This window comes from Grampus griseus (genome assembly GCF_964374135.1).
Source record: "Grampus griseus genome assembly, chromosome: 1".
NCBI classification, from domain to species: domain Eukaryota; kingdom Metazoa; phylum Chordata; class Mammalia; order Artiodactyla; family Delphinidae; genus Grampus; species Grampus griseus.
In genome coordinates this window covers 79,505,297-79,519,743 of record NC_139017.1, presented here as the reverse complement: position 1 = coordinate 79,519,743, position 14,447 = coordinate 79,505,297, and the positions used below count along the sequence as shown (strand labels likewise).

General features: G+C 36.4%; 1 protein-coding gene across 1 annotated transcript in view; it reads right to left on the bottom strand.

Moving 5' to 3' along the window:
• The window catches only part of SPAG17 (sperm associated antigen 17), a gene marked incomplete at its 5' end in the record, with an annotated part of 228,920 nt that overhangs the window by 94,999 nt on the left and 119,474 nt on the right, over positions 1-14,447 (bottom strand). The window contains 4 exons of the mRNA XM_082671490.1: positions 1,794-1,907; positions 3,248-3,403; positions 5,530-5,641; positions 7,153-7,389. Of these exons, the coding sequence (XP_082527616.1) occupies positions 1,794-1,907; positions 3,248-3,403; positions 5,530-5,641; positions 7,153-7,389 (619 nt within the window). The remainder of the gene's footprint in view (positions 1-1,793; positions 1,908-3,247; positions 3,404-5,529; positions 5,642-7,152; positions 7,390-14,447) is intronic.

Below are 14,447 nucleotides of genomic sequence, written 5' to 3'. Positions count from 1 at the left end.
TGGTGATGTACGTAGCAAGAGAAAGAATTCTGAGCAAGGGGCACAACATGGGCAATTGGTCAGAGATAAGACAGAGCACAGTTCATCAAGGAACTGAAAGGCACAAAAAAGACTAGGGTAGCCAAGAGCTGGAGATAACCTAAATGTCCACTGACAGATAACTGGATAAATAAAATGTGCTGTATACATTCAGTGGAATGCTGTTCAGTCTTAAGAAAGAAATTCTGTAATGTGTAACAATGTGGATGATCCTTGAGCACATTATGCTAAGTGAAATAAGCCAGTCATAGAAAGACAAACACTGCATGATTCCACTTATGTGAGGTATCTAAAATAGTTGAATTCATAGAATCAAAGAGTAGAATGGTGGTTGTCAGGGGCTGCGGAGAGAAGGAAATTGGAAGCATAAAGTAATATCATAATCAACGGGCATAAGTTTCAGTTAAGCAAGATCAATAAGCTCTAGAGAGCTGTATATATTGAATTAAGGGGGGGGGAACTGGATTGGAAATTTGTTTAGCCACTAGCAGATAAACGTTCTTAAATATTAGTATTATATGCATCCTTAAGGAATTTATAATATATTTTTTACAAAGACTCATGCCTTCAACTTTTCTAATATACAGGAAGTAAAACATTACTTATTATCTACACTATAAACATTTTCAAACGCAGTACCTATAAACTGAAATTAGGAACATCTGTATTAAATGGAAAGATTACATATTAATTTAAGGATTAGATCAAGAATAAGTAAATCACTTAGAAAATAGCAGCAACATAGTTGATATAGAGTGTAAATATCTTAATGTAAAATAATGATAACCTTGTTCAGTTGGAGTATGGTTTGTTAGTGACTGTGTGTGATTGTGGATTTTAATACATAATCTGTTAGGCAACAAATGACTTTTCCAAGTGTTGGATTAAAAATGAATCAACTACAAAATTAAAAGTCAAACCCCCAAATAAAGCAAAAATACTAACAAATTTAATGGGCTCTCTAACCCACTAAAGTACTACAATACTTGGCACAAGGTAAGAAACATGGATTAATGATCCATGGGAATATTGTCTCTAGAGAAATGAAACTACATAGTACGGCAGATAATTGGATCACCACAATTCACATGTAGTTTAAGGTCACACAACATAGGGATTACCTTTTGATTTTATAAAGCTTTTTTTTTTAATCTCTTGTGGTTAGATCCCTGTAAAATGCATGAGAACCCACAAGATTTCCTAACTGGTTCTTGGTAAAGTGACAGGTCATTTTGTGGTTTGTAAGGAAATAGCTTCCAGTTGGAGAATTTGTTTATTAAGAGTAGGGTAAATAAATCCTTCAAGATGTCCAATGAATGGCTCCTTTAAGATTAATGTTCTGAAGCACATTGAGGAGTTCCATAAACACAGGATTCATAGAAATATTATTCTGTAGAAAACCAAGAGGATTCTTTGGCAAATCATGTTTTTTTTTGGTACCAACTAACAGACTTATTTTCATGGGTTAGTTAACAAAGATAACTTATATGTATGTACATGTGGTTATATGTGAGATTATATGTATGAAAAGTGCTGTTTAAAATGTCAAACTATTGTTATTTTCTACGTATGCAAGATTATATATATACATACATATGTACACACACATATGTATGTACACACACATATATTCCCACTGCTCAGGAAATGAGGGGCATTAAATCAGAACATGTTTATCAACAAGTAAGCTGATGGAGGATGGGCAGCTGCCCTTGGTCACGGGACACTTATCCTTTCTGTTGTGTTTAATTCACCTGGCGCCATTCCACTCGATCCATAGTAACTTATTGAGAGGCAGATTCCATTTTCCAAGGTGGCAGAAAAAGATCCAAACTTGCTGACAGCTTTATTCTCTGCATTTGATTCTTCTAAAAGATAAAATCAAATCAAGAACATTTTTGTTTTATCAAAAAGAAATGTAAGCAAAACTCAGTGTGAAGTAGAAATCACCCAAATATGTAAAAGCATGGATATGATTAAGTAAATTATGATATGTACATATACCAATGAATTATTATGAAATCATTAAAAAGTCTTTTTTTTTAAATCTTTAGATATATATTTTTTAATCAAAGTATAATTGACTTACATTAGTTTCAGGTACACAGCATAGTGGTTTGATATTTTTATAGATTATGCACCATACAGTTATTATAATATGATTTTTTAAAATATTTAATGAATAGGAAACTTCTCATCATGATAAAGTGAAAGACATACACTGTGAATAGTGGTTACTGCTGGGATGGTAGAATTATGAGCAACTGTCATCTTTTTAAAGTATTCCTATATTTCCTAATTTTTATACTAAACCATATATTTTTATATCAGATAAAACAAAGAAGAGTAATTTTTAAATTTCTGTTTTTAAGTTCTTGGGTACATTCAAACTTGTCAAACATTGTATTCTTACCTTGAATTTATAAAACACTGTGACTATAACTAAATTTATTAGCTAGATTTAGTCATTGATCTTATTACTTATTACTAACTTGAGTCCAAAAGCATTTTATTAATTAACTCATCTCCATTTGCAGGTATAACCTACACTGGGCAAGAAGCAATTAATTTTTCCAGCTGGTGTTGCCGGGACATGTTAAATGGTGTTATCAAGAAGTTTCATGGTGTATGATCAATGGACATCCACTTGGAACTCTCATCTACAAGCAGGTCGAGATGCTCATGGCCAAATTTAGGATTTTTTCTTGTTCTTGCAGTTTAAGAAAATTGATACTACATGGAGATCCAAGTGATAGATCATAGATAGAAACCCTATCATTCACAGTCAGTATCGCAGAGAAGCCAAACCTTCAGTAGGAATCAATTAATAAGGACCTGAGTCCTAGAGATTGCACTTGGTACAGTGCATTAAACAAAATTCAGAACAGAAAGGACATTGCAAACTCAATGTTGCTACAAAAAGGTAGCCAGGCGAGGTAGACTCTGCATGTCAGCTGGAATCAAGAGCTGGGTTCCCAGAAGAGGCAAAACCAAGTAAGCAGCCCACTATAGATGGGCTATGTATATGATGTATATCCCCTTTACATTAGGGAAAGTGTATATAAACAAGATGGCAAAACACTTCAGTTATCATCTGTAAAAATTACACATGCTACCTGCCAGGGATGCATGTGTTTCTGTTAGGTGGATAGGTTTGACCTATGGTGGAAGTACTGATACCCACTGCCACAAAGATGCAGCTGCTTACCTTTTTCAAAATGTTGCTCTCCTTCTCCTTCTCCTTCCTCATCTTCTGAAGGATAATCCTCTTTTTTCTCCTTTTTCAAAATTTTCTTAGGGTCTCTTAAATGAATTAAAAAATTGTGCTTGTCCTTTTTCACTTTCACTTTGATAAAAGTTGGGCCTGGAGAAGAATCATGGGATAGAAAATGGGCTGATTGTGATGCCCCAATTAAGCTCTGTGATAAGACCTCTAAATAATGCAGCATAGCATTTAAGTCAGGGACTAGAAATACCTAGGGATGTCACTACTTTTATAAAAAGATACCTAAAAGAAAAAAGTGTTGGTGGAATTCCAGGAAGGAACAGCAGGTGGATCAGGGAGATGTTTGCAGACTTTCTGCTCATACCTAAAATCCAATTACAGAAGGGAGAGTAAATTGGCTAAGGTATACCTATACTCAACTTTATGATCAATCACACATGATGGTTAACGTGAAAGGATTTTGTAATTGATAAAGAATTGCATAAATGTTAGTTACAGTAGTTATTATTGTTAGTAGGAACATATAAGAATTTCCCAAACAAAACATTTTCTGCTAGTGTTCTGACTCATTCTTTGTCTCCTCTTCCAGCTTTTTTCTTTTTTTTTTTAACCCAGCCTTTCCTTTTCAACTTTCATTGAATGATCATATCTCAAAGTTGATAGAATTAAGATAAAAATGTACTTACTATGAACCATCTGAAACATATATATTACATGCATATGCAAATATTGATAAGAGTAAAGAACGGTTACTGAAAATGGAACATAGCATTTTAAAACTTGAGTCCAGTGCTTTTCTCAGTTCTGTGATTCTGAGTTCCATTTTTAGTTACTACTATTTGTACCCTACACCCAGGGTTGATATTCAAAATATTAAACGCTAAAAAATATTGTAATATAAATAAATATGCACACCTATCTATTAATAAAAATCCCTTTCATGTTTTAAATGTCTTTATTTTTATTTATTTTTTTTGGCTGCACCAAGTGGCCTGCGGGATCTCAGTTCCCGACCAGGGATCAAAGCCCGCCCCCTGCAGTGGAAGCCGGAGTCCTCACCACTGGACCGCCAGGGAAGTCCCCCCTTTCATGTTTTAAATAAACAAACTTTATATAATAAAACAGTCTGGCATTTGATATAAGTTGTACCACAAACCATTCTTTAAATAATTTGAATAATTTGTAGGCCTTTTTAGTTTAAAAATCATTGGTAGGATCTTTTGTTTGATGTGGCAGTTACTATCTAATGATGTTTGAGCCATGATTCCACATAGGGAATAGCGTTCTCACTCTTGTAATGATTTCCTCATTAAATTGATGGTCATTTGATGATAGGAAGGAAGGAAGGGAGGGAGGAAGGGAAGAAGGGAGGAAGGGAGAAAGGGAGGAAGGAAGGAAGGAAAATTAAGAGAGGGCTGGAGGAAGGGTAGGGAGTGAGAAGGGGCGGGCTGGTGTCGCAGGCAGAGTGTGGATGGGAGGAGCCCTGGTGTCCCTTGTTGGGTTGCCTAATCTTGTGGACATTAAACAGGATCTTGCTTACACTCCCTCCCCACTGACTTTTCCCAGCTCTCAGAGACCACAGCTCCCTACTAGACAATAAGCTGTCAAATAAAACCCAGGTCCTCAAACCCATCCTAAGAAATCTTTAAAGCAAAGTGAAAAGAGAAGCTCTACAAGATGTCCCCAGTAAGTTCCCTAGAGCCCAGATCTGCTCTTCCCTTGGGGAGAATGAAACATTTCCTTTTTCCAGACTAGGTCCTCCTCAGCTCATCTCCAAGACCTCCCTCCTACTTAATGACTTCTGAATCCAGAGGCAATTTCTTTATAGCAAAAATAACTGGATATTGGCAGCAGGCCCCCAAACTCTGTGCTCCAGAAACCAAATCAGGAATTTGCTCTAAATTCACAGTATGTGCTTAGTTTCTGAGATAACACTATGTGTTGTAATTAACATTATTAAGTAACGATTTGCTTACTGCAGTTACTATTATACTATTTTCCAATCCTATGGAAATATTTTCATATTTTAACAACTGGAATGTTTGTCTTAGTGTGCCCAGGTAACCTCACGGCTGGCCTGTGCCTTGCAGAGGCTATTACAACAGAAGAGTGTGAAGTCTGAAAGTGGGGAAGGTTGTGCATAAATGCATCACTGGGGGCACATTACTACTCTCACGTATCATACTCAGGAGTACAAGTCCCCAGGATTATCTGAAATGGGTTAATATCTTCCAAACCATTAACCAGCTGCTTTCAAAATGTACCTTTTTCAAATGTTGTCTTTTCTACTTCAATCTGCCCTCCATCGGAAGGATACAGGTAATAATTTGTTCCTGAGATTTGGACTGGTACTTCTCCCATGTTGTATCCACGAAACTAGAAAAGAAAACATCATGCTTTGAGTGTGGAATGGCAATTGACAAAAATTAGGTCATCCATGTGAGCCAGTTAAAGCTGCCATAAGCCTAATTTCTGCTAAATGATTTGTCACTTTGTAGACTCAGAGGCCAGTGTCCATCTTATCTTTGGCACCTCCTGTAGTGTTATAATGACAGGTAGAATTAAAGAAGGTACATGATTTTAAACTCTGTTCACTGGAGCATCCTCATAACCCAGTGCAATTCAAATCACTGGACTATTGCCAAGGCAGTGCGAAAAGTTATTAATTTCTCCTTCATTGGCTGTTAATTTCCTGTTTAAAGAGAGCTAATATACTGAGGAGTATTGGTACTTTACATTTTAGAAGGTCAAGTGTTAAAGACTTTTTTTTTTTTTTACTAAGTGTCGCTAATAGAGCTCCAAGTGATACTGATGCAGGCTAAAGCTTGAGAACAACTGGCTCAGAGTAGTAACTAGAAAGGACAAGGGCTGTTACTTTTTTTCCCATCTTTTTTTTTTTCTGATTAGGTTTTTCTCATAAAACAGCTTGAGGGAGAGATTGGCAAAGGGAAGGTTTCACAAAAGCATACAGGCAAGTAACGTGGGTGCATACAGAGAGATAACCCAATGTACTCAGCAAGTCCCATCATCTGAGACAGAAAAAGCCAACCTCTTTGTCCACTATTGTAACTGAGCAGGACTCTATGGGCCTTCCTGGGACAGACTCCTCCCCCATATCCTCTGCTTTAGCTCCTCTGAAGTACCTAGATAATAGTATTTGAGGCACATTTCCTGAGTTGCCTTACAGATACTAAAACCAGCACCAAATGGAAGAAATGAACTATTGTACTTGATGACCATGAGCACCTTAGCCCCCAGACCTACTGGTGCCTAAGGATTGATAATGTTAACCCCTGTGACACTGCCCTGTTACCTCACCATCAACCAATCAGAGAAGTCTTCAGGAGATGGTCACATACCCTGCGACTTCCCTCCCTCACCTGGCCTTTAAAAATGCTTTCCTGAAACGCATTGGGAAGTTGGTTGCTTTGAGCACTAGCTGCCCAGGACTCCTTGCTTGGTGCCCTGCGATAAACGTTGCACTTTCCTTCACCACAACCCGGTGTCAGTAGACTGGCGTTACTGTGTGCAGGCAAGTGGACCCAAGTTTGGTTTGATACAATGCTGACCTATCACAGTTGCTTATTTACATACACCTAAGTGAATGCTTTTGTGTCAAATTTCCATCTTTACCACCCCTAGAAACCTAGCTTCATGGCACTCAAGAAAAACTGGCCTAAGGGTGTTCCTGTCTTGATGACCAGCTGCAAAGAAGGTCCTAGGTATCACAGGATGGACTGCAGGTCTGAGATCTTCTATACTAGAAGAAACCCCAAGGCCTCTGTGGTGGCAGTGAAGACTGAAAACCTTATGTTTCCACAGAAGCTGTGTTCTTCCCCAAACAATTAGGAATGACCCAAAGGAGCTTTTTAGAAAATTGATTTTACCGAGTAAACGATCTCAGGTTCTGGTTCCTGGAGGGGCTCCTCTGTTATTTCCAGGATCTTTATTTGCTCTTCTTCCAATTTCTCCTTTAAAAAATTTTCTCTCTTGAAATTCCTACTATCTTCTTTCTCTAGTTTTTCCTTGCCTTTCTTTTTACCAGAGTCCTTACTCTTCTTTTCTGCTTTTCTTTCTTCCTTTAAGCGTTCCTCTTCAGCTAACCTATCTTGTTCTTTCCATGCCTGTAAACACATTTTTAAAAAATTAATAGGATTTTGAAACAAATCTGATCCTATTCAGGTTCACTCTGGAGAATATTTAACATGATTTTTATAAGCTGTATCTCTGATGGATCAAAATACTGAGCTAGAAATTGTGGTGTCATCCTTGATTCTCTTTCTCTCACCCAACTTCTGTATGCTAAACCCTGCCAATCCTCTGCAGAGATCTCTCTTCACTTCAGCTTTTTCTCTCACCCTCTGTTGAAATTTTCTTTACTTCAGGTCTTTTAATCTTTAACCTGAACTACTGCATCAGCCTCTTAGCTGGTCTCCCTGGCTCTTATACTTTTCCACAAGAATCCAATCCCCAATTTAGGTTCTAAACATGGTTAATCAGCAGTATGGTAGACAAGATGTACAAAGAAACATTCCTGGCATAAAATATTTCAGAAATGATGGCTAAAATATCAAATCATCATTGTAATGCATAGCAATGTAATGCAATGCATTGTAATGCATAGCAATGTTGGCAGCAAAGTAAAAAATATGAGAAAGCACTAATTCAATGAGGGAAGGAAGCACTGAAAACAGCAGTTTCCCAGGGTTATCTGCCCATCCCTGGAAGCCAAGAACTTGGGTTTTGGGAGTTATAGGGACTAGAGCCAGAACCCAGGAGATCAGAGACCTGTGAATAGCATGGGTATTTTTTTAAAATGACACCTTCACTGAGTGAACTAGAAAAAAATCTTGCCCCATAGAGTAAAATCATGAAAGCTAGTCAGCTTCCCTGGCCCTGAGTTAAAGTAGGAGCAGAGAGGGCAGGAGGAAATTGGCCCTGAGAACGCTTAACCACAAGCCTGTCCTCACATAGATTTGTGGCCAAAATGTACATCACCTTAAAAGTATTCTGAAAAGATTGTGGGCAAAATGTGAGTTCACAAAGGAAAATCACAAAATCTGAGGAACTAAGTCAAAATCAAAAACCTGAAGAAGAAACAAACTCTGAAATTAATTTGCAAAGACTGCAGATATTGGAATTATCAGAGAATATAAAATAAGTATTTTAATATGCTTAAAGAAAGAAAAGGAGGCATCAAAAGTATCAGTAAAAACAAGAGAGTATCAAAAATCAGTGAGTTTGAAAGCCCTATTGGAAATGGAATAGGAGTTTTGAAAAGGCAGTATTTGAACAGATAATGGATGAGACATTTCCAGAGCTGATGAAAGACACAAACCAGTGAATCAAACCCAGGAAATGATAGTGATGTGCTGGACCTGGGTCATATTGACTTGGAAGAGTTTATTGTTAAACTTTCAGGAATTTTGCAAGTCAGTTTTAACCACATCCATTATTAAAATCAAATGATACAAATGCACAATAAAATACCATTAAAAACAAAGGCAATAAACACTCAAAACGTACCACTTTCCTAACTACTTTGTTACATTTAACTATGATTTATGCCAGCGGTCCCCAACCTTTTTGGCACCAGGGACCGGTTTTGTGGAAGACAATTTTTCCACGGACAGGGCTGGGTGGGGGGTGGTTCAGGAGGTAATGCGAGTGATGGTTCAGGCAGTAATGTGAGCGATGGTTCAGGCAGTAATGTGAGCGATGGGGAGTGAAAGGGAGCAGCAAATGAAGCTTCCCTTCCTCGCCCGCCCACAGCTCTCACAGCGGCCCAGTTCCTAACAGGCCGAGGACCAGTAGTGGTCAGCAGCCTGGGGGTTGGGGACCCCTGATCTATGCTCTTGGGGTTATCTATGTAAATTGTATCTGTATGGTAGAATTATAACAGTGTGCTACTGCATATTGTTTCCAACTCCACATACAGTGACATCTTATCAGTAGCTTGAAGTCAGCCATGATGGGAGTATTTACACTACAGATATCAGCAAACGCTACAAATCAGGGATTTATTGACTACTCGTTGACTACATAGACTTTAAAAAATGATGGAGAAGATGTTAATAATGCAGTGTGCTGTGTTTTGAGCTGTTACACTGTAACTAGCACAAAAAAAATTGAGGAAATATTCTTCGAGTATTTAAAAACTATTACCTGATTCAGCAAAGAAGTTGCTAATATCATTGGTGAATAAGTGAGACATATCCCTCTGTTGCTCACTTTTGTCTTACTTGCTTATGTAAATGAAAATATCAATCAGCATTCATTGTGGCACTACCCTTGTTTGTCAATTGCAACTATAGGCTGGCTAAAGATGTAAGAGCTTAGTAAAAATCAATGAAAGCAATTCTGTGAGAATCCACTGGCTAAATGGAATTTACAATAAAGAGTATTACCTATTTTATTATTTGTAAATTGTGTGCTATACATACCATATATCAGTAAAATTTAGAATAAACTATCTATTTATCTATACAGAATTTTTTTTCCTAGAGAGCTAATGCTAAACATTTACCAGCACACCACCGCATGTTTTCAAAGCAGCTAGAGAGAAAAGATGAACTGTCTATAAAAGAATGACAAGTTAGATCGACAATCAATTTATTGGGTTGGCCAAAAAGTCTGTTCCATAACATCTTATGGAAAAACCTGAACAAAATTTTGGCCAACCCAATATTAACAACTACAGCATCAGGTAGAAAAATGTGGAACAAAATCTTGAGAGTACTAACAGGATACAAAAAAGTCAACCAAGAATTTTATAAATTAAAACTATGTTTAATAAATAAGGTAAAGTAAAACCATTTTTCAGACCTGTTCAATAGCAACAAACCCTCACTAAAGGAAGTTCTAAAGGAAATACTCACAAAATAGAAGATGTGAGAAGAAATGCTCAACAAAACAAATGGCAAGCATGGGGCTAAATCTCAATAGCACTGACTGTATAAAGCAATGACAATAATAATGTCTAATTTGTGGGAACAAAAAAAATCAAGATAAAACTTAAACACAGGTTGGGAGAGAGTAAGCCGTTTTAATAATTCCTTGTATTGTTCTGGAAGAAAGATATTTTACTGAGACTTCATTAAATTATATATACAAGTTGAAAATCTAGAGCAACCACTAGAAGAATAGAAATAAAGTGTATACATTATAAACTTTTCCTATTAAGAGCCAGATAGTAAATAACTTAGGCTTTTTGGGTCAAAAGACAATATCAAGGATATTGTGTAGGTATTTATGTAACAAGCAAGAAAAGTAATTTCTGCAAATATTTTATTGACAACTCACTGAGTACAATTTTTCCCCAGAATACAGTCTACAAATATGAAAACCAGAATTCTTCTGGTGAGGGACGATAACATTTTACTTAGAGTTAAAATTAGTGTTCCCTATCATCAAATTGATTGCAAGTAAAAAAGGAAAAAAACATACAAAAGAAAACAAGAAAAAAGGATCACAGAAAAGGTAGGAAAATAGAAAACAGATTGAAAATCGAAAATAAACTATATATCTTAATATATAGTTTATTAGAATAGGTATAAATGGATTCAAGTCTTCTGCTAAAAGAAAAATCATCAGTATAATTTTTTTTAAATCTAGTTTATAATTCCTGTTTACAAGAGACACACTTAAATTATCAAGCCACAGAAAGGTAAAAATAAAGAGATAGAATTTGTCAGTAAAATACTATCTGAAAGAAAGCTCCTATCCCTTTGTTTTTCTTTATTAATTTTAGAATCAGCTTTCTAAGGTTCATTAAAAAACTGCTGAAATTTTGATAGGAATATATTTCTATTTCCCATTGTGGTCACAGGGACTCTAGCCCTTGGTGTTATGAGAATGGTGAAGAAAAGGGCCATTGTGAAAAAACTACCTATTGTTGAAACTCTGGGCTGCTGTAACATGATTTGTTCAGATAAAACTGGAACCCTGATGAAGAATGAAATGACTGTTACCCACATATTTACTTCAGATGGCCTGTGTGCTGAGGTTACTGGAGTTGGCTACAATCCATTTGGGGAAGTGATTGTTGATGGTGATGTTGTTCATGGATTCTATAACCCATCTGTTAGCAAAATTGTTGAGGCGGGCTGTGTGTGCAATGATGCTGTAATTAGAAACAACACTCTAATGGGGAAACCAACGGAAGGAGCCTTAATTGCTCTTGTAGTGAAGATGGGTCTTGATGGACTTCAACAGGATTATATCAGAAAAGCTGAATACCCTTTTATCTCTGAGCAGAAGTGGATGGCTGTCAAGTGTGTGCACCGAACACAGCAGAAAACAAAATGAACCGATGTAACTAACAAAACCTAAACCCGCTGACCTGACTCAGGATCTAGAAGAGGTCAGCCTGGCACAGATATGAAAAACGTACCAATTAAAAAAAAGCCCCACGGGACTTTGCTGGTGGCGCAGTGGTTAAGAATCCACCTACCAATGCAGGGGACACGGGTTCGATTCCTGGTCTGGGAAGATCCCACGTGCAGTGGAGCAACTAAGCCCGTGCGCCACAACTACTAAGCCTATGCTCTAGAGCCAGCGAGCCACAACTACTGAGCCCATGTGCCGCAACTGCTAAAGCCTGCATGCCTAGAGCCCTGCTCTGCAACAAGCCTGCACACCGCAAAGAAGAGTAACCCCTGCTCGCCGCAACTAGAGAAGCCTGCAGGTTGCAACGAAGACCCAACGCAGCCAAAAATAAATAAATAAATAAATAAACAAACAAAACAAAAGAAAGTATGAGCATATACTTTTAAAGGTATATGAGTATATTTCATATCCTAAACTGAGTCTTCTCATCCAGACCATGGTATATTTTCCCACTTATTCAAGTGTTTATTGTCCTTCAATAATATGTTGTAATTTTCTCCATAAAGAAAAATCTTTTATTAATTTATTTTTCTTGCCACCTTATAGTTTTTGTTGCTCTTGTGAATGATATTGGTTTTATGTTACATTTTCTAATCAGTTATTGCTGGTGAATAGGAACTCCAGTGATTTCTTTTTCTATGTTAATGTTGCATACAGTAACCTTGCTGTGCTTCCTTAATTCATTTTAAAAGCCAACATGCACCCCAATTTCATAGCAGCATTATTTACAATAGCCAAGATATGGAAGCAACTTAAGTGTCCATCAACAGATGAACAGCTAAAGTAGATGTGATATATATATATATATATATACACACAATAGAATACTACTCAGCCGTAAAAAGAATTAAATTTTGCCATTTGCAGCAACATGGATAGACTTGGAGGGTATTATGCTACGTGAAATAAGTCAGAGAAAGACAAATACTGTATGATATCACTTACATGTAGAATCTAAAAAATACAAAAAAACTAGTGAATATAAAAAAAAGAAACAGACTCACAGATATAGAGAACAGATTAGTAGTTACCAGTGGGGAGGGGGAGGGGCAATATAGGGGAAGGAGATTAAGAGGTACAAAGTATTAGGTATAAAATAAACTACACGGATCTATTGCACAACACAGGGAATATAGCCAATATTTTGTAACAACTATAAATGTAGTGATTTTTTTTTTAGTTATAGTTATATCTTTATTTGAAAATCTCATCTGCCAACTTAGTGCTTTCCACCAACTCGGGGTGCAGAAACCTTCACAGGCTTCACAATCTTTTGATTAGGTGCTGCCTTTGTAATAGCCATTGCTGTCTTTATAAAATTGTGAATCACTATACTGAACACGTGTAACTTATATAATATTGTACATCAACTATACTCAAATTAAAAAAAAGAGCCAACACATGGTGCTTCCCTGGTTGTTTGGTGGTTAAGATCCCATGCTTCCACTACAGGAGGCGTGGGTTCGATCCCTGTTCAGGGAAGTTCCACATACCGTGAGGTGCAGCACCTCCCCCCCCAAAAAAGAAGCCAACGTAACCTTAATAGTAATGCTTGTTAAGAACAACACAAAAGTCTATCATTTCATTCATCATAGACACAAAAATTCTAGATAAAATACTATCAGAACAGAGTAAGTTATTTATTAAAATAATTAAATATTAAAATATTAATTAAAATATTAAAATAATAACATTCCATGAAAAAAATGGTGCTATAATTTTTCATCAATAATGTACATAAAGATGGACCCAGGGACTTAACTAAAAATTAAAATTCCTAGGTTCTATTCCCAAAGATCAGTTAGAATGGAGTGAAAACATGTATATTTTAAGTCTCTCCTCCCCCCAGAGATACCTAGGCAATTACGGCATATGTGGTTTTGTGGGATAAGGACTAAACTTTAGGAAATGCTGAGGAGAAGTTTGTTTTAGAAATACAAAGGTTATTCATATTGTTAAATCAATCTCCATAATTCAATATATCTCCTAAATAAAGGGGAAAAAACCCCAATAGATATTAGTTTCAATACCAACAGATACTTTAAAAATTTACTAAGATTAAGCAGCAAATAATAATAAACTTAAAGATTTGCCATGTAATTATCTTTATCATTAATACCAAGAAGCCAGGGAGGCTCACCAGTCTTAACCAATGCTCTTTTGAGGGTTATTACATACTGATGGAGGTGGGAAAATCAGCTCCTGCCTACACAGTCTATAAGCTTACAACAAAGCTACTGGAATTAAAATAGTATGGTACTTGTATAAGAATAATTAACTGAAACAGAATACAGCATTCAAAAATGGTTTAAAATACCATCACATTGGGATTAGGTTTTCAACATGTGAATTTTGAAGGACACAAACACTCAGTAGACACTATAGTGTTCAGAAGAGTTCAGGACATCTCTTATCATTTTATAGGGATCTATAAAAATGGATTAAAAAATGGGTACCTAATATGTGACATATCAATATTCCAATTTGTTTAAGGGGTGGGGATTAATATTACATTTAATTAAATAGTACTAGTAAAATGACAGTCCTTTTGGCAGAGAAAAAGACCCTTACATTATGCTACAAAACATGTATTTCAGATAGATTAGATCTCTGAATATAAAAAGGATATCTAAGAAAATATTCTAAGAGAGTGAAGGAAAATTAACATACAAACTCAAGGTGGAATCAACCTGATGGAACCAAAAACACAGAAGCCCTAAAACCATAAAAAAAAAATGACAGATTTTTAAAATGCTTTTTTTGACAAGCTGTAACGTACATACAAAAAGAGCAC